This window comes from Hylobates moloch, unplaced genomic scaffold (assembly GCF_009828535.3).
Source record: "Hylobates moloch isolate HMO894 unplaced genomic scaffold, HMol_V3 SCAFFOLD_21, whole genome shotgun sequence".
Classification (NCBI taxonomy): Eukaryota; Metazoa; Chordata; class Mammalia; order Primates; family Hylobatidae; genus Hylobates; species Hylobates moloch.
The window spans coordinates 11,672,651-11,693,459 of NW_026652296.1; the positions used below are offsets into that span (position 1 = coordinate 11,672,651).

The 20,809-nt window shown below is 44.0% G+C and overlaps 2 protein-coding genes across 12 annotated transcripts in view; one reads left to right on the plus strand and one right to left on the minus strand.

The window, feature by feature from the left end:
• STAU1 (staufen double-stranded RNA binding protein 1) overlaps positions 1–12,913 on the plus strand; it is an 80,687-nt gene extending 67,774 nt beyond the window's left edge. For 7 of the 10 annotated variants that reach the window (XM_032142281.2, XM_032142274.2, XM_032142273.2 and 4 more), the window contains 8 exons: positions 1,334–1,564; positions 2,707–2,850; positions 5,832–5,978; positions 7,556–7,631; positions 7,868–8,187; positions 8,698–8,820; positions 10,394–10,479; positions 11,368–12,913. In XM_032142281.2, coding sequence (XP_031998172.1) covers positions 1,334–1,564; positions 2,707–2,850; positions 5,832–5,978; positions 7,556–7,631; positions 7,868–8,187; positions 8,698–8,820; positions 10,394–10,479; positions 11,368–11,383 — 1,143 coding nt within the window. In that variant the 3' untranslated portion in view covers positions 11,384–12,913. The remainder of the gene's footprint in view (positions 1–1,333; positions 1,565–2,706; positions 2,851–5,831; positions 5,979–7,555; positions 7,632–7,867; positions 8,188–8,697; positions 8,821–10,393; positions 10,480–11,367) is intronic. The other 3 variants (XM_032142282.2, XM_032142275.2, XM_058432776.1) reach the window with 1 other exon arrangement.
• Positions 12,914–18,902: 5,989 nt separating this feature from the next.
• Positions 18,903–20,809, minus strand: part of CSE1L (chromosome segregation 1 like) — a 50,956-nt gene continuing 49,049 nt past the window's right edge. For both annotated transcript variants that reach the window (XM_032142283.2, XM_058432909.1), the window contains 2 exons: positions 20,512–20,743; positions 18,903–19,142 (listed from right to left, as the gene is read on the minus strand). In XM_032142283.2, coding sequence (XP_031998174.1) covers positions 19,053–19,142; positions 20,512–20,743 — 322 coding nt within the window. In that variant the 3' untranslated portion in view covers positions 18,903–19,052. The remainder of the gene's footprint in view (positions 19,143–20,511; positions 20,744–20,809) is intronic.

A 20,809-nucleotide genomic window follows, 5' to 3' on the forward strand; every position in this document is an offset into this window, starting at 1 on the left:
AGTAAATGCTTCCAGAAGTCAAAACTATCATTCCCATCTCATCCCGTCTCCCTACCCTAATCCCTCACACCTGTTGTAGGTAACTAATTTCATTGCTTGCTTTTTGAGATGGAGTCCTGCTCTGTCACCCATGCTGGAGTGCAGTGGTGCAATCTCAGCTCACTGCAAGCTCCGCCTCCCAGGTTCACGCCATTCTCCTGCCTCAGCCTCCCGAGTAGCTGGGACTACAGGCGCCTGCCACCACGCCTGGCTAATTTTTTTTGTATTTTTAGTAGAGACGGGGTTTCACCGTGTTAGCCAGGATGGTCTCGATCTCCTGACCTCGTGATCCACCCACCTCGGCCTCCCAAAGTGCTGGGATTACAGGCGTGAGCCACCGCGCCCGGCCCATTGCTTGCTTTTTTTTCCTTTGAGACAGGGTCTTACTCTATCGCTTAGGCTGGAGTGCAGTGTTGTGATCTTGAATCACTGCAATCTCCGCCTCTTAGATTCAAGGGATTTTTGCGTCTCAGCCTCCCAAGTAGCTGGGATTACAGGTGTGCACCACCACCCCTAGCTAATTTTTGTATTTTTAGTAGAGATGGAGTTTCACCATGTTGGCCAGGCTGGTCTTGAACTCCTGACCTCAAGTGATCCACCCGCTTCGGTCTCCCAAAGTGCTGGGATTACAGCTGTGAGCCACCACGTCCAGCCCATTGATTTCTTTATCCTTCCTCTGATTTTTTTTTTTTTTTCAAAAATGAGCTTATAAATGTGCGTCTGTTTATATATGTGTAGATATTTGTATAAAATCCTTTTTTTTTCTTAAAGCTACCATACCATATGCACTCTTTTGTAGTTTGATTCTTTTTTTTTTTTTTTTTTTTTTACTTAGTGTGTGCAGGGAATCCCTCTTTATCAGTGCTTAGAGATTTGTCTCGTTCTCTTTTGTGGCCACATAGCAGCCAGTATTTAGTAGGCCTAGTCCTGGCTGGAGGCTCAGAGCAGATACTAAACTTGAGCATTTGTGCTGCATTTATTTCTGGACTTTGCTGGGCTAGCTTCCTTTTTGCCAGTTGCAGTGGGCCACACTAAACTCAGGACAGCCTGTGAGCTGGGGGCATGGGAGTAAAAAGGTCTCCCTATTTCATGCCTGACTGTTTGGGACTCACCAGACTCAAGAGCATAAACCAATTTGAGAAGTAAGAAGAAAGGCGAGAAAGCATTTGAAATGATCCCCGCTTCCTTTCATTTAGTAGGCCTTGTCCTTGATTCCCCTTCCCTGTGTCTGTGTGAAGTGTGCCAGCCAGTGTGCCTTGCACCTTTTAATAAGTGTCTGTCCGCTTTCACTCAGTCTTTCCCTCTGAAACAGGTGGCCCGGGAGAGTGGCCCACCCCACATGAAGAACTTTGTGACCAAGGTTTCGGTTGGGGAGTTTGTGGGGGAAGGTGAAGGGAAAAGCAAGAAGATTTCAAAGAAAAATGCCGCCATAGCTGTTCTTGAGGAGCTGAAGAAGTTACCGCCCCTGCCTGCAGTTGAACGAGTAAAGCCTAGAATCAAAAAGAAAACAAAACCTGTAGTCAAGGTGAGAACTTTTCTGAACACAGAAGGTGTTTTCATTACCTGTAGATGGGTGGGGGGTTTAGAAGGCTGGTTGCTGTCCCCGAGGTGAACAGGGATGAGACCAACGTGCCACACCCCAGGCCTGCCAGACCCCTTAGAGGTGCTGCAAGAGCCACCTGTTAGGTAAGATAAGGACATTGTGTCAGTTCAGTAGAGGCACCCGCAGACGGGCACACACATCTGTGCAGGAGGGTGCTCATCACAGCCCTGGCGATCACAGTGGGGTATTGGGCAGGAATGCCATGCCGGTCTGTGGGGCGCGTGGTGAAATAACAGTGCCTGTGTCTCAGTGACCATGTTGCTGTTCTGAAGGTGGAGGAGATTCGTACCAGGCAGGAGGCCCATAGTGGGAGGGTGGGATTGAGACATTTTGCTGTGTGCCTTTTCTTTTGGATTTTTGAGCCACACTAATGGATCTATCAAAGCATTATATTGACCCCATTCCCAACCCCAGAAAGGGGACATAATTCCATGGGGGACTTCGTGATTTTCAGTATATGTAGTTTCATGCTGTATCAAGATCCAAATTTTTCTTACATAAAAGCATACTATGTATACCTTTTGTTTCCCTTTTTTGCTTAATATAGCCTGGAAGTCACTTCTGATCAGCAGAGTGAGTGAGGGTTCCTTGGCACAAAAGGTGGCCACAAGGAAGTAACTGGGATTCTGAGGTTCTTCTTGCCATGTGGCATCAGCTTGAGCTTTTTTTAAAAAGTGGTTTCTGGATTTTGAGTTCTTTTCAAGAAAATTGGGAACCCATCATAGCTCAGACTTTTGGGGAGTTGTAGGAATAGTGTTTTATGTTTTTTCTGCCCATTTACTGTCATATGTTGAAATACATTAAAAAGCAGCCATCGCAGTCATAGTGATGCTTCGTTATAGTGAAATGTTGATGTTGGTTTGCTAAGACCTTAAAATCACCTAGAACAATTGTATAAAATCAAAGCATCTTTTCATTTTTAAAATGTTAAATTTAAAAAAATAGAATTCTGAGCCATTAGGTCAACCCAAAATCTCTTATCTCCTCTCATATCCTGATCTCTGAGTTGACCAAGTTCATGCAGTGAATAACATTACAGAGTTTCTGCCTTGTTTGTTCCTCAGCCACAGACAAGCCCAGAATATGGCCAGGGGATCAATCCGATTAGCAGACTGGCCCAGATCCAGCAGGCAAAAAAGGAGAAGGAGCCAGAGTACACGCTTCTCACAGAGCGAGGCCTCCCGCGCCGCAGGGAGTTTGTGATGCAGGTGGGTCAGCGTGGATGATGGGCGCCCCTTCCTCTGACCACATCCAGCCTTGGGGGCTGATGGTGGTTCAAGGCCTGGACACCTTCCTGAGGAGGCTAGATCCTGTGGGCCGTGTTCTGCCAGCAACTGTGATCCTTATTTATTTATTTATTTTTGAGATGGAGTCTCACTCTGTCGCCCAGGCTGGAGTGCAGTGGTGCTGTCTCAGCTCACTGCAACCTCCGACTCCCTGATTCAAGCGATTCTCCTGCCTCAGCCTCCCGAGTAGCTGGGATTACAGGCACGTGCCACCATGCCCAGCTAATTTTTTGTATTTTTAGCAGAGACGGAGTTTTGCCATGTTGGCCAGGGTGGTCTTGATCTCCTGACCTTGTGATCCTCCCACCTCAGCCTTCCAAAGTGCGGGATTGCAGGCGTGAGCCACCGCGCCCAGCCAACTGTGATGCTTATTAAGACCTTGTGGCTTGCAATAATTTGACAGCTTAAACATACCACAGAAATCTGTAAAGGCTACATATCAAAGATTAAGTTGTTTATCTTAATGCTTAAAAAAATGAATGTAATGTGTGCACACCAGCACTACTGCTGGGTGCACTGGTGGGAATGTGGGTGTGTCGCACCGAAATTTGGAAGAAAGAGTCCTGGGGTGGTGGGTGGTGGGTGCTGGGCGAAGTTTTTCTTCATTACATCTCCTTGAAGGTTTATGACATTGCTCTTTACCAAAGGTAAATTTTGTAAGTAGTATCAAGAGATCTATTCCTCTTCCTCCTAATTCTTATGGAGTCTGGAATCTAGGGTTGCCTCTTCCTTAGATTGGGTGACACTTCAGATTAGTATGGAACATTTCTTTGTACTTAGCTGATTAAGTTCAAAGCTAAGTGGTCATTTCACATAGGCAGCTTAACTTAATTGTGATTTGAATTTAAGTGCTTTCTGATGTAAGACAGAATCCTTATCTCTTGTATAGCAATTTATAACTTAGAAAGTTGACCTCGTATGTTTTACCTATGCAGTCAGAAGGTAGGAAAAGAATGATCCTTTCGTTCCACAAAAGAAAATTGCAGTTTGCTGAGAGGATCAGTAATTTGCCCAAGATGAAATGGCTGGTAGATGGCCAGGTTGGAATTTAGTCCCAGGCCAGGGAATGGTTTCTTTGACTCTCTGAGTCTTGTGACCTGGACTTTTGGTTTTAGCAGCCAGGTACCTGTTATTACAATCAACTTGGGAAGGGGGTTGTAAGTAGTGATGTGCTGGAACATGTTTAACAACCAGCTCTTCTTCGGGGAGGGTGGTTTGGTGGAATGAGCTGAATATGTATGTTATATATATATACCTGGGTGTTATATACATGTGTGTTATAAATTTTACTGACACAAAGGATGTGTTTATAAATTATACTGACATATATATGTGTGTGATAAATTATACTGACATATATATGTGTTTTATAAATTTTACTGACAGGATGTATAGTACAATTTATAAATAATATACACTTTATTGTAAATTTCATACATATTTCAGTGTGACAGTCACCGATAGTGTTATAAAATCAGACAACACATAATGGTTTATTACTATCCAGTTCAGCAAAGGTGTTGCTCATGTCATTGACAAATCCATACTGTAGATTTGAGATTTTGGTTCTAGCATGAATACTGGTTGAAATACATTTTTTTTTGGGTAGAGGGGAATGGAGTCAACTTGCTCTGTTGTCCAGGCTGGAGGGCAGTGGCGTGATCTCGGCTCACTGCAACCTCTGCCTCCCAGGTTCAAGTGATTCTCCTGCCTCAGCCTCCCAAGTAGCTGGGATTCACAGGCACCCGCCGTCACGCCTGGCTGATTTTTGTATTTTTAGTAGAGATGGGGTTTCACCATGTTGGCCAGGCTGGTCTCGAACTCCTGACCTCAGGTGATCCACCTATCTCAGCCTCCCAATGTGCTGGGATTACAGGCGTGAGCCACCACGCCCAGCTGGTTGATATTTTTTATATATGTTAATAGGTAAGATGAAAGTAAAACAGGCCGGGCTTGATGGCTTACGCCTGTAATCCCAGCATGGCGGATCACTTGAGGTCAGGGGTTCGAGACCAGCCTGATCAACATGGTGAAACCTCGTTTCTGCTAAAAATACAAAAGTTAGCCAGGCATGGTGGCACACGCCTGTAATCCCAGCTACTCGGGTGGCTGAGGCAGGAGAGTCGCTTGAACCTGGGAAGTAGAGGTTGCAGTGAGCTGAGATCATGCCACTGCACTCCATCCTGGGTGACGAAGTGAGACCCTGTCTCCCCCAAAAAAGAAAAAAGAAAAAGTGAAGCAATGAAGACATGTAACATCACTCATTTGTAAATGATATGAGATATGAGTGGCTTCTCTGCTAAATTGTATAATTTTCAAAGACGGGAAGATATTTCAGTTTTTTTGTGCTATTTACAATGTAATGGCTGCAGACTTCTCATGCTTTTAAGATTAACCTGCTTTATTAACATTTTCATCATTGTAGGCTTAGAGTTAGACAATAAACAACTTATGATCTTTGATACGTAGCATTTGTATATTTCTGTGGTATAAATAGTCCCACCATGGCTGATTTCAAGCTCTCAAAGTGATACTTCCAATGGCAATGCTGGGAAGAGATGTGCAGTAGTTCACCATCACAGGCTGTTTCCATTGTACAAATGCAATAGCTGGACAGACCTTCAGAACACAGATGATTATAAAATGCAGTCAAAAATTACCTCTGTTAAAATAATTATCAGCTTATATAATTAAATGTTTAATACTGGCTGTGTTTAACAGCCAGCTTCCCAAACTCCTGACTATTTAATAATTAGCTCTCACAGACGAGGAGGCCAGGTTCGGGGCACTGCTGTTATCTTGCTTCTGACCATAGTTGGGTTATTTTGCTGACACACCAATTCCTGCCTGGTTGTTATTCTGAAGGTTTAAGCACTGGTCTATGTTTTGACTTCTTTGTGCAGGTGAAGGTTGGAAACCACACTGCAGAAGGAATGGGCACCAACAAGAAGGTGGCCAAGCGCAATGCAGCCGAGAACATGCTGGAGATCCTTGGTTTCAAAGTCCCACAGGCGCAGCCCACCAAACCCGCACTCAAGTCAGAGGAGAAGGTGAGTGCTGTGGACTCTCTGATTGCAAGATGGTCTCTCGCCTCACCCTAGGGAACTGGGGCACCTCCAGGGGCAGGCGTTAAGGCAAGGCTTTATCCTCCTGACAGTTCAAGGAGTCCTGCTGAGCAGTGTCTCATCCATTTGGACCATAATGTGCTCAGAGGGGCCTCGCATGTCCACTGGCCCCAGGAGGCTCTGGGTTAGATCGTGATTGTGTCAGTATCTTTGTGGTCTGGGGACGCTTTGTGGAGGGCAGCTTGCTCCTCTCCATTTGTAGGATGAGAGGATGAAGGGTAATTAGGATTGAAATTACTAAGTGTGATTTGCACTCTAGAAATGAAGCCTGTGTTAAAGGTTTATAACTGTTAGGCTTTCGTTAATCGTGGAACAGGCTTTGATTTTTCTGGCAAAATAAGACAGTGTGACAGTAGAGACAGGCCAAATCCAAAGTTTAGGTTTGGAATTTCTTTTTTCCTATGTGAGTTAAACATCAGATGAAAATAATCCCCTACTGAAAAATTCATGGCCAGGTGTGGTGGCTCACACTTGTAATCCCAGCACTTTGGGAGGCTGAGGCCTTGAATCCAGGAGTTAAGACCAGTCTGAGCAATATGATGAAACCCTGTCTCTACAAAAAATTAAAAAATCAGCCAGGTATGGTGGCTTGTGCCTGTAGTCCGAGCTACAAGGCTGTGATGGGAGGATTGAGCCTTGGAAGGTCAAGGCTGCAGTGAGCTGTGATCACGCCACTGCCCTCAGCCTGGGTGACAGACCCTGTCTCAACAACAACAAAAAAGGAAAGTAAAAAGAAAAATTCGTGTCTGCCAGAAGTGGTAAGCAGGACCTCAGCAAAAGCCATGGCTGACCTTCTTCTTTCCCATCACTGAATGGTCCTGGTGAGACAAACTTGAAGTCAGGCCTGATTCATTCATGTCTGCCAGTCATATTGACAGAAACAGCATCAGTCGTGGCCAGTTAATAACTGACTGGGACCCCAGATACCACCAGTATAGATCTTAAACTTGGCTTTAGGGTTTTTCATTTCAGAATTTTGTAGGACATTCAGAGTGTCCTTTGTTACTTCTTAGAAAGGTGATGTGTTTCACAAAATTCTTAGGTAATAACATTTTCCCCATAACGGTGTTAATTTTGGAATGTCACCTTATTTTTTAATTGGATATCAGCTCCAGGAAATATTCTTGATTTATTTGTTTAGCTTCAGTCTGAAAGCTTCTTTCCCCACCTTGGTGGGCTCTACCGTCTAGCATCTCTGCTCTTTCTGATTAAATGCTTCCCGTCTTCCTGTGGGTGCAGAGTGCAGCTCAGCATTCACAGGTTAGTGCACTTTGTTAGATGCTCTTTGTGGGCAGGGGTGTGGGCAGGAGGGTGCATTAGGAGGCAGGCAGGCTCTGCCCAGGTGTCTGTCAGGGTGCCAGTGGTCAGGTGGGGCAGGGTTTTTCTGCCGATTGCCACAGTTATTGCTGACTGGACTTTGTGTAGATTTAGACAGCAGGAGCTAATTTTTCAGTGATCTGATTTATGCTCATGGCCTTTTTTTTTTTTCTTCTTTTTTTAAGACACCCATAAAGAAACCAGGGGATGGAAGAAAAGTAACCTTTTTTGAACCTGGCTCTGGGGATGAAAATGGGACTAGTAAGTGTGATCTTAATATCGTCTTCCTCTGAACGTGATTCTGGGATTTGCATGGGTCCTGAATAACAGCAGGAGGCCAGCCAGTGAGGTCCCGCATGCAAATTGTCTTTATCATTCCCTGATTCCCTGCGCTGCCATGTGTGCCAAGGGGAGGGCCAGCGTGGGGTTTGATAGTGTTACCACGTTTTTCCAGGCTGTGGATGTGGATTCGTGTTTACCATGTGTGTCCCTCCCAGGTAATAAAGAGGACGAGTTCAGGATGCCTTATCTAAGTCATCAGCAGCTGCCTGCTGGAATTCTTCCCATGGTGCCTGAGGTCGCCCAGGCTGTAGGAGTTAGTCAAGGACATCACACCAAAGATTTTACCAGGGCAGCTCCAAATCCTGCCAAGGCCACGGTAACTGCCATGATAGCCCGAGAGTTGTTGTATGGGGGCACCTCGCCCACAGCCGAGACCATTTTAAAGAATAACATCTCTTCAGGCCACGTACCCCATGGACCTCTCACGAGACCCTCTGAGCAACTGGACTATCTTTCCAGAGTCCAGGGATTCCAGGTAACTCTGGCCTGAGCTGCGATGGCTGTGCCTCAGGACAGTCATCTTTTGGCTTCTCTGAGAAAATGAACTTTGTACTTTTTTCTTAAATTCTGTCCAGGGATGGGCTGGGGAGCAGTGGTGGAAGGGTAGGAGGTATAGAAGTATTGTAAGCATATGTGGTAAGAGAAATATCTTTATCCTTTAGTAATAAGATTTCAAAATGCAAGCCAACCCTAAAAGCTTCTAACCACTAGCAGTGGTTGTAAATTTGGATTTCAAAGAAATCCAAAGTGCTGACACTTTGTCTGGTAGGAAAGGATATGGCTTCTCCCAGTCTTGGGCTTCTGAGCAGACACCTAGGTTCCTGGAAGGTTCTGGGCTGACAGGGCAGGTGTTAGTATGGCCACAGTCAGGCTGAGTTGGAGAGAAGAGCTGGTGATCTTGCTTGTGGGGCCCGGAGCTGCAGCCCTCCAGCCCATTCATACTTGCTGTTCCCTACCCTAGCCTCAGCTCTCTTTTCCCCCTTAGGTTGAATACAAAGACTTCCCCAAAAACAACAAGAACGAATTTGTATCTCTTATCAATTGCTCCTCTCAGCCACCTCTGATCAGCCATGGTATCGGCAAGGATGTGGAGTCCTGCCATGATATGGTACGTCACACCTTGGGTGAGGGATTGGGGTGTTGTGTGTTTATGTGGAGCCTGCCTTGGTTCAGCTTGTTACTAGCCTGAGGAAGATGGGAGAAAGATTGTCCCATAGACCTTGAGAGCAATGAATCGTTTGATAGTGTTCATATTTTTGAAGACTTTTTGTCGTAGCTGATTGGATCGATTTCTCACTCTTGATCAGAACTCATCAGTTTTAGCCCGCTTTTCCCTTCCTTTTCCCTGCTGGCCTGGAGGGGCGACTAGGATCCTGCAGCTCACCCAGAGACTGCACTCACTTCATCTCTCACCAGAACAAGGAACTGCAGGTCCACGTTCTGGCAGCTGTAGAAACCACTTGCTTTGGTCTTCTGTTCAGATGAAATTATTGTTATAAGAAAACTGAGAAAAGGAATTGATCAGATCAACAAATCTAAGTAAACTGTGGTGTATTCGCTTGATGGGACATCATGCATGCATGAAATTAATGTCTCTGGGTGGGGTGTGGTGGCTCATGCTGTAATCCCAGCACTGCGGGAGGCTAAGGCGCGGGCAGATCACCTGAGCTCAGTTGTTCAAGACCAGCCTGGCCAACGTTGTAAAACCCCGTCTCTACTAAAAATACAAAAAAAATTAGCCAAGTGTGGTGGTGGGTGCCTGTAATCTCATCTACTTGGGAGGCCAAGGCAGGAGAATTGCTTGAACCCGGGAGGTGGAGGTTGCAGTGAGCCAAGATTGCACTACTGCACTCCAGCCTGGGCAGCTGGGTGAGACTCCATTTCAAAACAAAACAAAACAGTGTCTCCGAAGATAATGTAATAAGAAGAAAAATACATGATAGGCTGGGTGTGGAGGCTCACACCTGTAATCCCAGCACTTTGGGAGGCCAAGGTGGGAGGATCGCTTGAGCCTAGAGTTTGAGACCAGCCTGGCAACTTAGTGAGACCCTGTCTCTATAGAAAGAAAAATACATGATAGATTTTTGTTAGAAAGCAGGATATAGGGGCCGGGCGTGGTGGCTCACACCTGTAATCCCAGCACTTTGGGAGGCAGAGGCGGGCGGATCACGAGGTCAGGAGATCGAGACCATCCTGGCTAACACAGTGAAACCCCATCTCTACTAAAAATACAAAAAATTAGCCAGGCGTGGTGGTGGGCGCCTGTAGTCCCAGCTACTTGGGAGGCTGAGGCAGGAGAATGGCGTGAACCCGGGAAGCAGAGCGTGCAGTGAGCCAAGATCGTGCCACTGCACTCCAGCCTGGGCAACAGAGTGAGACTCCGTCTCAAAAAAAAAAAAAAAGGCAGGATATAACATTTATACAGTCTGGTTACCACAAGGTTAAAAATACTAGAAGGAAAAATATAACATTTTCAGAGGTTATGATTCAATGAGGTAACTGAATATTTTTAAATTTGTATTTTAAATTAAAAATTCAAAGTTTTATTTAGTAGTACCAGAGTTGAAGAAGTTGCTACCTGTTTGCTGGGCAGCAGGAACTCTCTTGCCTGCCTGACCAGTGTATTATGCTGTGGTCCCAAGCGGTGGCTGTGGCTTTACCTTTCTTTCCATCCCCACTAGGCTGCGTTGAACATCTTAAAGTTGCTGTCTGAGTTGGACCAACAAAGTACAGAGATGCCAAGAACAGGAAACGGACCAATGTCTGTGTGAGTGCACTGATGAAGGGGAAGGCGCTGATGATGGGGAGGCTGCCCCTCGTTTGTGTTGAGTTCACACTATCTGCTGACTCAGCGGGGAAATATTTGCCTGAGTTACTTTCTGGCCCTTTTGCCTGAAAGTTTTCCAAACTCTCTGGGCAGAGAGCTCTACTTTTAAAAGACATTTTGAGGCTGGGCACAGTGGCTCACACCTGTAATCCCAGCATTTTGGGAGGCCGAGGCGGGTGGATCATGAGGTGTCAGATTCAAGACCAGCCTGGCCAAGATGGTGAAACCCTGTCTCTACTAAAAATACAAAAATTAGCCAGGTGTGGTGGCAGGCACCTGTAATCCCAGCTACTTGGGAGGCCGAGGCAGAGAACTGCTTAAAACCTGAGAGGCGGAGGTTGCAGTGAGCCAACATAGCGCCACTGCACTCCAGCCTGGGCGACAGAGCGAGACTCTGTCCCAACAAAAAAACAAAAAAAACCTTTTTGAGTTGGTCATACCTTCACATGGTCAGAACTCTGCATTATTTTACAAGGTACAATCTTCCCCTCGGACAGCCCCCATCCCATCCCTCCTATTCTCCCCACAGCCTCCCCCATAGATCACATTTTTACTACTTTCTCCTGTGTCTTTCCTGTATGTTTCTTTATACAAATATAGACATATATTTCTTCCCTCATTTTCTTCCTTTCCCCCCGCAGAGATAAGTACACACACCCTCCTTGCTTATTTTACTTACTGGCACATCCTGGGAAAACTTTTGTTATCATAAACTGGGGTTTTTAGTATTGTACTTCCTGATGTTTGCCAATTTCTTTTCATTTTTAACAGTACTTTAATTCTCTTACATTTCAAAACTAGTGTCATTTTCATTTTTCTTCCTTAAAGGTGTGGGAGGTGCTGAACCTTTTCTGGCCATGAACCATTATAAAATCCCAACATATATACTGAAAATACTGAAACTGCTTTGAAAATTTGGAATTTCTGATACCTCCAGTGGGCCTAGAGACACAGTGGGTAAAGGATGTGGGCAGCAGCAGGGAAGACAACAGAAACACGAGGAGGCGGCTGTGGCCGGGCTGGACTGTGCTGGGGTTTGTTGTGATGGCCATTCGGTGACCTGGCGGTCCCTACACAATAACAGCTGCCTGTGGGGAAGAAGGGCTGCCCAGCCAGCTGGTTCTCCCGGGACACCAGCAGATCCACACCCTGGGCACCTCCGCGTTTGGTCTTTTTTATCCCCTGTGTGAAAGAAGAAACGGCACGACCCCTTCTCAAGCTGGCTCACTCAGACACATTGGGACAAACCCTGGACAGCCATGCCAGAGAGAGGCCTTTGACCGGCCCCAGAGCTAAAAAGCACCAGAGAAAATCAGATGCTTCCTACTCAGCGTGACCCAACTTTTCTAGCGTGCTATGGCCCCACCACCTCCTGCAGTACCCACACCATCACCACTTTCTCTTCCAACAGTGATATGTATTCTTAGTTTCATTATTTTCTTTTGATTGATATGACACTATATAAAATTTTCATTTGAGAATTTCTCAATTGTATCTAGTTATATAGCACAGTTTGGAAACTTGTCTGAGACTGACTTTATCAATAATCTAACCGACAAAGATCATATCCATGTGTATGTGGTTAGACATTTTTATTTCATTGACTAACCCAGGACAGTTTCAGTGATGCAAATTGTGTGCCCTCTGGTTCAGCTGAAACAGTCCTGGACTTTCAAAAACCTTGAGTAAGTCTCCCACAGTTGTATAAATTGGACAATTTAGGAATTTTAACTAGATGATCATTTGGTTCCATTTTTATTTCATTTTTATTTTTGTTAATGCAAACAGGACAAATGAACTTTGATCTCTGTTTTAAAGATTATTAAAAAACATTGTGTGTCTATACATATGGCTCTTGAGGACTTAGCTTTCACTACACTACAGGATATGATCTCCATGTAGTCCATATAAACCTGCAGACTGATTTTCCAGAGTGCTCGATACTGTTAATTACATCTCCATTAGGGCTGAAAAGAAATGACTTACGTTTCTCTATACAGCTGTGTTGCTTTTGATGTGTTACTGTACACAGAAGTGTGTGCACGGAGGCTCTGCGTGTGGTCCGTATGGAAAGCCTGGTAGCCCTGCGAGTTAAGTACTGCTTCCATTCATTGTTTACGCTGGAATTTTTCTCCCCATGGAATGTAAGTAAAACTTAGTGTTTGTCATCAATAAATGGTAATACTAAATTTTTTTTGTTAATTTATTCTCAGATGCCACTACTGCTAGGTTGGTCCCTCTCAACTTGCCCCTATCCTTTTTTTTATTTTTAAGAAAAAACTTTGTAATGCTTGTGATTCCATCTGGGCAAAAATCTGAAGATCTGAAATAACTTTATATCAAAACCATTGATCAATAAACAGCTACTAATGAAGTGTTTGGTCCTGTTGAGCAGTAACTAAAATAAGGGAAGATGTGAGTAAGGGGATGGAAGCTCGTCGCAGGGGAACCAGGGCCAGCCCCTCTGGGAGGCACTGCTGCCTCTGAGAGGCATGTTGGGTACCTGGATGTAGGGACTTGTGCCCCGTCCAGACCTGACATTGCTACCCAAAGAAATGACCCCAAGGAGCTGAGAGGAGACAGCCGGACACTTCCCAGGGCATCCTCATCTCTCACCATAATTGAGCACTGAGGAGGACATGCGTTCCAGCCTGGTTGAGGGTTGGGCTAGTTGGTTTTTTTTTTAATTTTAGAAGAAGTGGAAGAAGATTATAAAGGTTTGACTATAAAGCCAGCCTATGATTGTACTGCCGGAATAACTTCTGTGATCAGAAGGTTATGGAAAACGCTAAGGGTGGAAGGAAATGCAACATTCTGAGGAGAAAAGCAGCGAAAGAAGAAGTGTCTTTACGTCTTTAAAAACAACAAAAAAAAGAAGAATTCATGGACCTGTCAAAAAAAAGAATTCATGGACCTGTGACTCACATCACAACCCTCCCCCAGACTGAAGGTTCTTAGAGAAGCTGAGCCTGCGGCCCTGACTTGATGTGCTTTCGCAAGGAGTGTACTTGGTGGCGGCGACACTGGAAGCCGACCAGTGTGATCTTTTGTGTCTGTCTATTTATAGAAACTCATTCTGGGCTGGGTGCGGTGGCTCACGCCTGTAATCCCAGCACTTTGGGGGGCCGAGGTGGGCGGATCATGAGGTCAGGAGATTGAGACCATCCTGGCTAACACGGTGAAACCCCACCTCTACTAAAAATACAAAAAAAATTAGCCGGGCATGGTGGCAGGCGCCTGTAGTCACAGCTACTCGGGAGGCTGAGGCAGGAGAATGGCGTGAATCCGGGAGGCGGAGCTTGCAGTGAGCCGAGATTGCGCCACTGCACTCCAGCCTGGGCGACAGAGCGAGACTCCGTCTCAAAAAAAAAAAAAAAAAAAAAACAAACAAAAACAACTCATTCTGGGTACTCCATTGAAGAAGGGGTGGCCTGGGGTAACTTTGGTAATACACTCAAGTAAGCATTAAGTGTTAAAAATATTACAGTAAAAAATTATAGTTCAAAAACAGAGTAGTAAGTTTTTCTTATTTTTTGAGATGGAGTCTGGCTCTGTCGCCCAGGCTGGAGTGCAGTGGTGCAATCTCGAATCACTGCAACCTCCTCCTCCCGGGTTCAGGCAATTCTCCTGTCTCAGCCTCCCTCCTGAGTAGCTGGGATCACAGGCACGTGCCACTGCACTTGGGCCAATTTTTATATTTTTAGTAGAGATGGGATTTCACCATGTTGGCCAGGCTGGTCTCGAACCGACCTCAAGTGATCTGGCCACCTCGGCCTCCCAAAGTGCTGGGATTACAGGTGTTAGCCACTGCGCCTGGCTTAAGTTTTTCATGAGTAGCTTTGCATAGTAAGACATTACAATATAGCTTTTTTTTTCCTTTTTGAGACAGTATCTTGCCCTGTTACCCAGGCTGGGTTGCAGTGGCCTCAAGCGATCCTCCTGCCTTGAATTCCCAGAGTGTTGGGATTACAGGTGTGAGCCACTGTGCTCAGCAGTGTATAGCCTTTCTTTACTACTTTTTTTTTTTTTTTTTTTTTTTTTAAAGACAGGGTCCTGCTTTGTCGCCCACACTGGAGTGTAGTGGCATGATCACAGCTCACTGCAGCCTTGACTGGGCTCAGGTGATTTTCCCACCTCAGTTTCCTGAGTAGCTGGGACTATAGGCACATGACACCATTCCTGGCTAATGAATTTTTTTTTTTTTTGAGATAGGGTCTCACTACATTGCCCAGGCCAGTCCAACTGGGTTCAAGCAATCCTGTCATCTCAGCCTCCCAAAGTGCTGGGATTGCAGGTGTGAGTCACTGCACCTAGTCCTTTTAACATTTAAAATTTTATTTTAAAATAATTTCACAGAGAAAAGGTACATTTTACTGAAATTATGTGTACGTTGTCTCCTCTGGTCTCCCTCTCTTCAAAATTTAGATATTCCCCCAAGTCAGGGAGTGAACACTGCATCCAGTCCATGGACCCCTTGCAGATCTCGCCAGGGTAGGAGAGAGAGACTCCGTCTCAAAAAAAATAAATAAATAAAAGAAAGTAAATTGGAAAGCAGCTATGCTCGCCACCATACCACCAACGTGGCCAACATGGTGAAACTCTGTCTCTACTAAAAATACAAAAATTAGCCAAGCATGCTGGAAGGTGCCTGTAATCCCAGCTACTCAGGAGGCTGAGGCAGGAGAATTGCTTGAAACCAGGAGGCAGAGGTTGCAGTGAGCTGAGATCGCACCACTGTACTCCAGCCTGGGCAGCAGAGCAAGACTCCCTCTCAACAACAACAACAAAAAAGTTAAAAAGAAATGAATTTTACCACATATATGTAATAGTTTGATTAAATGCCAATCTGATTATGCCTCAGAAGTAAGGAAAAGTACCATTTTTGCTTATCAAAATGGCAACCAAAGAAATAATGCCCAGTGTAGGTAAAGGTGTGTTAAAGAAATTGATATGAACTTTGCACAGGAAAATTGGCTCAGTAATTCCACCTTCAGGAACTAAAAATTGATGCATAAACATATTCATCTCAAGAGTTGTCTACAAAATCAGAAAACCTCCAAGACATCCAACAATGGCTACAACTACATAATCTGGTAATGATATATCCTAATGATAAATCACATACATCCACTGAATGTTTACCAAGTAAATATTGTTTAAAAAATTACAAAACTATATACAGAATGATCTCAAATGAACCAAAATGCTTAATGTAGGTAGGAATATGAATTAGTTTTAATTTTTAAATATTTTTTCTGTATTTTCCAAGTTTCCCACAAAGAAATACATTTAAAATAAAAACGCGGTGGCCAGATGCTGTGGCTCACACCTGTACTCCCAGCACTTTGGGAGGCCAAGGCAGGCGGATCACTTGAGGTCAGGAGTTTGAGACCAGCTTGACAAACATGGTGAAACCCTGTCTCTACTAAAAATACAAAAGTTAGCTGGGCGTGGTGGCGCGTGCCTGTAATTCCAGCTACTGGGGAGGCTGAGGCTGGGGAATCACTTGAAACTAGGAGGCGGAGGTTGCAGTGAGCCGAGATCACACCTCTGCACTCCAGCCTGGGCTGAGCAGGGCTCTGTCTCAAAAAAATAAATACATAAAAATAATTTAAAAACTCAATTATTTAAAAATCAGCTTGTTAAAAGACATGACTGAATACCATGGAGAATGAATGGACCTAGCAGGAAGCTCTGATGAGAAACTTGGCAATACTTCCCTTCTGTAAAAACACCCTGGGGTGCAGGTGAGGCCGCCCATGCCAGGACTCTTCTCCATAAAGCCTTCCCGCCTCCCAGGGATGCAGCACATTGGTAAGTGTGCTCAGTAACAAACCCTTCCTCCCACCCAAGCCCTCTGCTCCCCCAGCAGCTTTTCCTGATGCATGCTTACTCTGCACAGGTTCTCTGCTTGAGTACGCTACATGCATCATCTCATTTTATTCTTACAACCACCTTGAAGGTAAATAATATGCTCATTTTTCAGAAGAGAAAAAAAAGGCATAGAAGTCAACTCATTTGCTCGAGGTCACAGTCAGTAGCAGTGCTGTAACTCAAACCCTGATCTTCATACCCACAGTGTGCATCACCACTGAGCTACAGTCACTAAGGCTTGTGAAGAAAAAAGAAAAAAACCACTCCAGCAGTTTCTGTCCACCATGTCCTAAAATCTTTAAAGCCAGATATAAAAACTGTCTTGGATGATTGAATAAGCAACTTCAATAGAAGGCATTTAAAAAAATTATCTGATAATTAATGAACTGTGCTAAAGTAAATGTACTAGTCTTGCTGTTCAGTAACTATTTTAAAAGGCACACCATCTACTACTCAGCCTTTTGAACTGAAGAAGGAAAACGTTTCGAACTCGATCTGAGTTTAAGATGTTGAATCAAGCAGCCTCCAGAAAGGTACCTGCTGGGCACTGACTAACTGTTCACAAGCAGCTTCAGCAAGAGCAAAGCCAAACAAATACTTAAGGAGCTCATGTGAGTGAAAAACACACAGAAGCCATCACCAGCAATTCCCTGTTGTCCAGCCCAGACTTTCCACATAAATTGTTTGTGGCTTAAAAATGGATTCAGTAATATTTCAGTATCTTTCCACCAACGACCACTTAAGCCAAATAATGTAAAATGTAGTGTTCCCATTACTGTGTCAAAACCAACAACAACAACAAAAACAAGAAAAAGCCCTTAAATGACTAGATGGTACAAACAGACTTAAGATAGCTTGAAATTTCTCACGCAACGTTACAGAAACAGGTGGCTGGGCACAGTGGCTCAAGCCTCTAATCCCAGCACTTTGGGAGGCCGAGGCAGGCGGATCACGAGGTCAGGAGTTTGAAACCAGCCTGGCCAACATGGTGAAACCCTGTCTCTACTAAAAATACAAAAATTAGCCAGGCATGGTGATGTGTGCCTGTAATCCCAGCTACTCAGGAGGCTGAGGCAGGAGAATCGCTTGAACCTGGGAAGCGGAGGTTGCAGTCAGCTGAGATTGTGCCACTGCACTCCAGCCTGGGCAAGAGTGAGACTCCATCTCAAAAAAAAAAAAAATCAAAAATCAAAAAAATAAGAAAAACCATTCAAGTGCCTAAGATTAAAAAAGTTATTGCCACGTGCGGTGGCTCATGCCTGTAATCCCAGCACTTTGGGAGGCCAAGGTGGGCAGATCATGAAGTCAGGAGTTCAAGACCAGCCTGACAAATATGGTGAAACCCCATCTCTACTAAAAATACAAAAATTAGCTGGGTGTGGTGGCAGACGCCTGTAATCCCAGCTACTCGAGAGGCTGAGGCAGGAGAATTGCTCAAACCCAGGAGGTGGAGGTTGCAGTGAGCTGAAATTGTGCCACTGCACAAAAAAAAAAAAAAAAAAAAAAAAAAAAAGATATCGATAACTCCTGTGACAAATCACTTGAGCTGGGAAGACAAAAGTTCCAGTTTAACTACACTGAATGGACAATGAACAATTCCAGCATAAATTGTGCCTCACAAAATTTAGATATTCTGATTCTTCATTCCTCAGAAACGAATGCTATACAATTCCATAGGCCAGGCCAAGGGAGGGAGCCAGTGCAACCAACCTCACCAGGCATCCTTTGCCGGATCCACCACTGGACTTCACGGTTCTAAGGTGTCAGGGTTTGAAAAGTTCCAAGTAACCTCCACTCTCCAGGGAAGAGCAGAGATGAAAGAGATCAAAACATCCAGTCTCAAGTACTCTCGACCTACACCCCATTAAGCGAGGCAGAGCATTTCTCCCAGAGGAGCCACCTACCCAAAACTCACACTGCCACCTAGGAACTGCTATAGAAAATGGTAGTAATTAAGCCCCAAATCTATATTAATGTCCCCTTCCCCCATATAAAAAAAAAAAAGACTAAATAATCTGAGTTTACATGATTTAGAAATTAGGATTTTATAGAGTCCAGGAAAGGAAAAGGAAGAAATTTAAAGAAATTCTTCATTTTTATAAAAGCATGAGAGAGCACCGAAAACCTGTCCTTAAGATGTCTTAGGTACATATTTTAAGATTTTTATTGCTGATTACAGATGTGAAACTATGAAATGTGCACTGCTTGGCAAGTAACACAAGTAATTCTTATTCACATTTCCAATAAAAGCGTAAGCAGACAAAAAATACAAAGGACGAGAAATACAAATAGCAACAGCTTCAAAACAAAAGGATTTAGTAACAAAGTCTCCACAGTGTCCGTCAAAATTTAAGATTATCCAAACCGTGCAAATGCTCAACGCAAACCAACGCCACACACTGAACTATTAATACTTGCCCCTTGAAGTTGCAAACTAGAAGCCACCCACATAAATGTATGATCACACAAACCAACTAATTTGCTCAAAGTTCAGGTTAAAGCAACATTTAATATCCTTTACAAGATGGAATTTGTGACAAGTTCAAAAGGAAAACTTGCTTTGTTTTAATGCAGCTGTGCTCAGAAGTCAGTGATTTCCTAGGAAACCATCTGGGTTTACCCAATTAGAAAAATGCAGTTTAAATCAGTGTCACACTGGCTGCCTGAAGGTACCCTTGGAGATACTGGAGCGCTTCTGCATTCAGGCTGGTGCTCACCATTGATGGAACCTACGAGAGATGGGAAACACACACTGGCTGTTGGAGATCTTGGTGCACCAATACAAACCCCATCTTCTACGGGAGAGCTGCCACAGCTCTGGGAAGAGCAGCCAGTCATTAATCACCATCCAAAGATTCTCCAGAAACTCAACTGCTTTTATATCTTCAAAAATAGGTCTAACGAATAGATCCATAAGGAATTACTATTATTAGGTGTGATGGTGGTATTGTGGTTAAAAGTCCTTACTGGTTAATGATGTAGAATAAGGTACTTACGGGTGAAACGTATGATGTCTAAGACTTGCTCAATACAGAGAATAAAAGGAGAAACAAATGAAACAAAACTGGCAAGATATTGGTAATTATTGAAGCTGGGCACATGCAGGCTTCATTATGCTCTTTCTATATATGTTTGAAAGTCTCCGTAATAATACAATGAAAAAAATATATATATATATACACACACACCACACACATACACATTTTTTAAGAAACAGGACCTCGCTCTGTTGCCCAGGCTGGACTGCAGTGGCACCATAATAGCTCACTGCAGCCCTGGCCTCCCAAAGCACTAGGACTACAGGCATAAACCACTGTGTCTGGCTTGAAAAATATATATTTTATCAGGTAACATGTAAGAACTCTATAATAAGTGCTGACAAAATGCAACTATACAGTCATTATTAGGTTTATGCCATGATCTATTAATTTCTGAGTATGCTGCAATTAAAAAAAAAAACTGTGGCCAGGCTCACACTTGTAATCCCAGCACTTTGGGAGGCTGAGGGAGGAGGATGGCTTGAGCCCAGGGGTTGGAGACCAACCTGGACAACATAGGGAGACCCTGTCTCCACAAAAAAATAAAAAATTAGCTGGGTATAGTGGGTTCTAGCTACTTGGAAGGCTGAGGCAGGAGGATCACTTGAACCTGGGAGGTTGAGGCTGCAGTGAGCCATAATTGTACCACTGCATTCCAGCCTGGATAAGAGTGAGACCCTGTCTAAAAAAATAAATAAATATAAAAATAAAAAAATGCTACCACATTTTAATAGTAGATGGATTACTTCGATCTGGGAAATAAACTCTATAATAAGTGCTGACAAAATGCAACTACACAGCCATTATTACATTCTATTGAAGGGATTTTCCTCCTTTGTTCTCACTCCTAAATCCATTCACTTAAAATATATTTGTAGTACATAATACAAGAAAAAAAGGGCTCAGTGTTTTTAATTAAAGAAAAAAAGCTTGCTGTAACTCAATGAGATTTAGTTTTATTACGCCCATCCAATGAAAACAGACACCAGAACAACTACTATCCTTTTGCCCTCCCATTAAAGTCTCCATTTATCACAGAGTTCTTTGACAACACACTTACCCTTCCTGGACAGGCGGTAGACAACTTGTGAAGTGACTGTGCCAGGTGAATTTTGGGGTTGTTCACCATTTGACCTACAGGATCATGCTCTTTTTTCCCAGCAAATGCCAACTGTGAGAAGGCAGTCTGATATCCTGGTGTATCTTCTATGTCAATAAAATGTTCCTCATCCGGAATGGTATCATCTTCGGGTAACTCAAAAAGGCCAATCAAAGACTGTAATAATGGAGTCCTGGATTGGAAGAAAGCAAGAGATAAAAAGGTCAAGAAAATACTCGGAAGACTTAAAAGCAACAAT